The sequence below is a fragment of the Diadema antillarum genome, unplaced genomic scaffold, assembly GCF_040938485.1.
Source record: "Diadema antillarum isolate AM-2024a unplaced genomic scaffold, OU_Dant_1.0 seq00000503_RagTag, whole genome shotgun sequence".
Taxonomy (NCBI): Eukaryota; Metazoa; Echinodermata; class Echinoidea; order Diadematoida; family Diadematidae; genus Diadema; species Diadema antillarum.
In genome coordinates, this window is record NW_027271460.1 from 25922 (window position 1) to 30478 (window position 4557).

The 4557-nt window shown below is 37.9% G+C and overlaps 1 protein-coding gene and 1 non-coding gene across 2 annotated transcripts; both read left to right on the forward strand.

Moving 5' to 3' along the window:
* The first annotated feature begins 785 nt into the window (after positions 1 to 785).
* On the forward strand, positions 786 to 858 carry Trnat-ggu (transfer RNA threonine (anticodon GGU)). The gene has a single exon. It is a non-coding gene; the product is annotated as a tRNA-Thr (tRNA).
* Positions 859 to 1181: 323 nt separating this feature from the next.
* Positions 1182 to 2486, forward strand: LOC139733901 (trace amine-associated receptor 7e-like). The gene has a single exon (XM_071644711.1). It carries the CDS (start codon positions 1182 to 1184, stop codon positions 2484 to 2486), a length of 1305 nt encoding a protein of 434 aa, XP_071500812.1.
* Positions 2487 to 4557: the final 2071 nt, after the last annotated feature.

A 4557-nucleotide genomic window follows, 5' to 3' on the forward strand; every position in this document is an offset into this window, starting at 1 on the left:
CATAAGGAAGATATGAGAGATGGAAAAGAAGAGTTGCCAGGGTGTTACCCCATCAGTTGCCCCCAACCCCCTGAAATGATCAGGATCTTTAATTGTGTTTGCATGGGTTGGTTTGTTTTCATTTTTTTGTTTTTTATTCATGTTCCATATTCCACATTTCATACAAGTTTTATATTCCATTTGGTTTTGAAAAAGAAATGATTTTAACACAATGATCAGTTTGAAACAAAATTGCACAAATGTATAACGACGTATAATTGACGTGTAATATGAGGAAACCACTAAAGAGCATTCATAAATTAGTATGTAGATGGTTACCATCTTTCACTTGATAGCGTGACGAAATTGCACCCGCCAGTATGCTATTTTTCCGTTCACGAAACACCCCGTATAGGTAATTGACATGTAGATAGCGCTGTTTATCCTGTCGGTCTCGTGGGCTTTCTTTGTTTAGTGTCGGTCTCGTGAGCCTTTATTGCTTAGTGTCGGTCTCGTGGGCTTTGTTTGCTTAGTGTCGGTCTCATGAGCCTTTTGTGCGTAGTGTCGAACTCATGGGCTGTATGACTCCTGAACCGTATAACTCGTGGGCTGTATGACTCATGAACTTATAATTGATGTCGGTCTCGTGGACCGTATGACTAGTGGGTGTCGGTCTCGTGGGATGACCCCAATTTATCAGTCAGTTGCAATAAACTACTCGACGGAAGAATTTCATGAATTTGAATAATTACGCAGTACTATATGCATGCTATAAGGATTAGAACCAACACTTGCTGTCGGGCGAAAGCTCGATGGTCTAGTGGGGATGACGCCTGTCCGGTGATCAGGAGGTCGTAGGTTCGAATCCTGCTCGAGTTTGTACGCCCATGATTTTTTATCATGGGTACTACTGACATACTAATCAGTTCAGTGCTTATTTACGTCGATGTAGGGCAATCTGTCAATCAGTTACAAAGATCCAAACATGATTTACTCTCGTCTATTAAACGTTATGTTTATTTGAAATATGTGTACAAATTCATTTATCACCTAACAATGTGTTTGTATGTGTATGTGTGCGTGTGTGGGAGGCAACATGATAGATATCTGTAATATATTTTGGAGAAGCTAATCTTAATCCCTCCTTTTCTGCTCCTCCCACAGATCTAATCTAATATAAGTGCGACAAACGTTCCAAAACCATGGTGTCTATCAGGTTTGCTGCCATGACATATGCGATGCTTTTTGCAGCACAACTGATCCTCGTCACGTTTGGTACAACGACACAAATAAGTCACGGCTATCAAGACTCAGCGACCGACTATGCGAGCTTACTTGACAACGAGGCGGGAATTGAATTCATTACAGGCAGTCTACTTCATGAAACCAGCTCAAAATGGTTATCCAAGACTGTATCAAGAGAGCAAACACTGGTGTTCTTTGATGCGTCGACATCCAGTGAAAATAAAAGAGAGAATATTTATAGATTTGATGCAACTGAAGTTTCCTGGGAATGGATTCCCGTAAATTGGAATTTAAGCCTTTATGTCCAGCTGGGATTTGCTATTGCAGGAATTGTAGGCAACTTTCTTGTAATGGCTGTCCTATTTAAAAGACGAGCCAAAAGTCGTTCGACAGACACTTTGATTGGCGGTTTAGCTGGCGCAGATTTTCTCACCTCGATTTTTATAATTCCAGTGCCAGTTGCGTCATCAGTCCCAACATCATTTCTTGGAGAGCTTTATTGTCGCCTAATCTCTACTGGAACCTTTCTCTGGACATCAATATCTGCGTCGACTTATCTATTAATGTCCATTTCTGTGGAGCGTTACATAGCGGTCGTTTATCCGCTGTATTTCAATCGGCATTTTAACCGCCGGCGTGTTTCAATGTTTATCATACTTGTGTGGGTTGTGTCTTTTGTCTCTGTACTCTTTGGTGTTATTGTGAAATCTGTAGACGAAGCAAGTCATACATGTATACTGGACTACCATTATAAAACAGGGCAGGTCATTATCGCCTACTACTGGTTTTCTCTCAAGATGGTGATTCCGTGCTTGACAATGGTCATCACACAAATACTTATTGCTCGTGAGTTGGGGAAGCAAGCATCTCTCTTAGGCCACGTTTCACGCACTGGAGGGGTGGCTCGTGGGACTCCTTCCTTCCATATTGTGGCGAGAGAACGAGTCATTAAAATGATGTTTATAGTGATCGCCATTTACATCGTATGTTGGAGTCCTAATCAGATCGCCTATCTCGGTTTTAACCTAGGCTGGGTCCCTGTCTCCTTCAATCACAGTTCTCTGCAGAAGGTGCTGGTGTTACTTGGCTTTCTCAACTCTTGTGCCAATCCAATCATTTATACAGCTCGCTTTCCTGAATTTAGAACAGCAGTCAAAGAAATGATGACATGCAGCGCTGGGAAAAATACTCCACTCTTTGAGAAAAACGACCTGAAGTCAAGTGAAACAATGAGTACCCAATCATTCCCAAATGACGTCTAAGATAATGTTTTCAGTTCATCAAAATAAACGAGTAATTCTTGATTTTATCAAATTCAATCTTTTTACATCTCGCATAACTTTACCAACTCTTGAAAGATCACATTCCATTAGAGTGGAATTTGATTTAAGATGAAATTTTAGACTTTGCACATGCTATTAGTTTTCTGATATATGTTCAGAGTTAGATTTAAAACGTGGTCAGAAGTCATCATTACATTTCAAAGAAGTAAAAATTAGTGAGTTGTAAGCTTTGCCATGCTGACATACTCTATACTCACTATACTTGTTGGAAAGTGTTACCTGCATGATGGTTTTGTTCATGTACAGTGCATGCTGTAGTACATGTAACTATTGTCAGTTTGTGCCTGTGTGTGTGAGCGTCAGCGCTTGAGTATTTCATACTTTCTTTATCCGTTTTAATATAAATTTACTTATAAAAACAGTTCAGTCAAAAAGGTTGGGAATAGAATGTGATTCATCGCATTGTTAATGTGTTTCTGAAATTGTTTACGACTGAGTGAGCACTCTTAGATGAATCTAATCCTGTTGAATACAAGTACAACGTACAATGCCTTGAAATATTTAAAGACAAATTTCAGTAAATGACTAAATTTCCTGTTCACTCTTCACACAAGACAGTAGCATTGCTCTCCAGTTTTGTCAGGTAATATAAAATGATAGGCATTCAGCAATGATGACCTCGACATATGTGTCCTGAATACCGTATTTTAATGATACCACTTTTCGGTGAAACAATTACAATTAGAATCATGATAACAGTGATAACATCTATATGTGTTTAACATTATTACTATGATATTCATAATGTCCGCACTTGATGCGTGTGTACATGAAGAGTTAAAATGCAAAAACAGATAAACAGATAAACTGATAAAAAGGGTGTGTACAGTTCTGGTTCAGGTGATGATTTAGCTTTTAATGTTTTGCTAGATATCAAAAACACCACTCTATGAGATGTCAAAGAGCATGCAATTCTAAGGGGCATCTAAGGATTATTTGATGAAAATTGGTTTTGAAATGGCTGAGATATAAAAAAACAAGGTGAAACAAAGAGTGAGAATAAAAGGCGTGGCCTGTCGCCTTTTATCATTATCACTTTTTTTTATATATCTCAGCCATTTTAAAACTAATTTTCATCAAATAAACATTGAATACATGCTCTTTCATATTTCATAAGAGGTTTCTCATTATCTCACTTAGGAATGTTCAAAACATGAATCCCCACCTCAACCAGTACTGTACAGTCCCTTTAAAATAAGGTCATTGATAGAGAGAAATTAAATCTTTCAGTGATACTGCACTTGTTACATAACAAAAGAGAAAAATATTCTTAAAACTTTCATAATATATGTTTCAGTCATTTTTTTTTTTGGCATTTCAGCAGCTTTAGTCTTAAATATCTTATCTCTATTTACAATAAAAGTTTTTCACTGTGCAAGTAAAATCTGAATGCATCCTCCTTTAAATAAATACAAAGCAATTAAGGAAGAAGTCGAGGAGTCGTATGAGAAGAGAGGTAAATAATGTAGTTTCTGATTGTGTGATAAGATTGAGACTTATACTTTGGAATTTTTGTTTTTATCCTCCCTAATTGCAACACTCTACTTTCATATCAGTACAGTGCGTACTATAAAAAAGGTAATCCAACTTTGGAGGGCTACTATTTCATAATTGTCAGTTACTGACGGCACATGATGATTACGTGAGAAAAGAAAAATCTTCCTCTTTCATGCGTGGTACCTAATCATGTTGACAAATGTCATGCCTGACTGATCAAGTGAACTTTAAAGACAACAATGACTAATTGCACTTCCAATTTGAGTGTCACAATAGAAGGAACATTGAATGTCTCACTGAATGGATGATATCTGTCAAAGGAAGTGGTCAAATAGGAATAAGTTGTTTTTTTTTTCTGAATGCAAGTTTGTGTTGAGAGTTTGTGTCTAAGGTTTCTTCTACCATTTTAATGGTCCATAACCTTTAACATGGTCACCTGTCCAAAGGGTGCACGTCACGAGACCGACACCCACGAGTCATACAGCTCACGAGT

Coding starts and splice junctions, on each gene's coding strand:
- LOC139733901 (XM_071644711.1), top strand. CDS start 1,182: ATGGTGTCTATCAGGTTTGCTGCCATGACATATGCGATGCTTTTTGCA.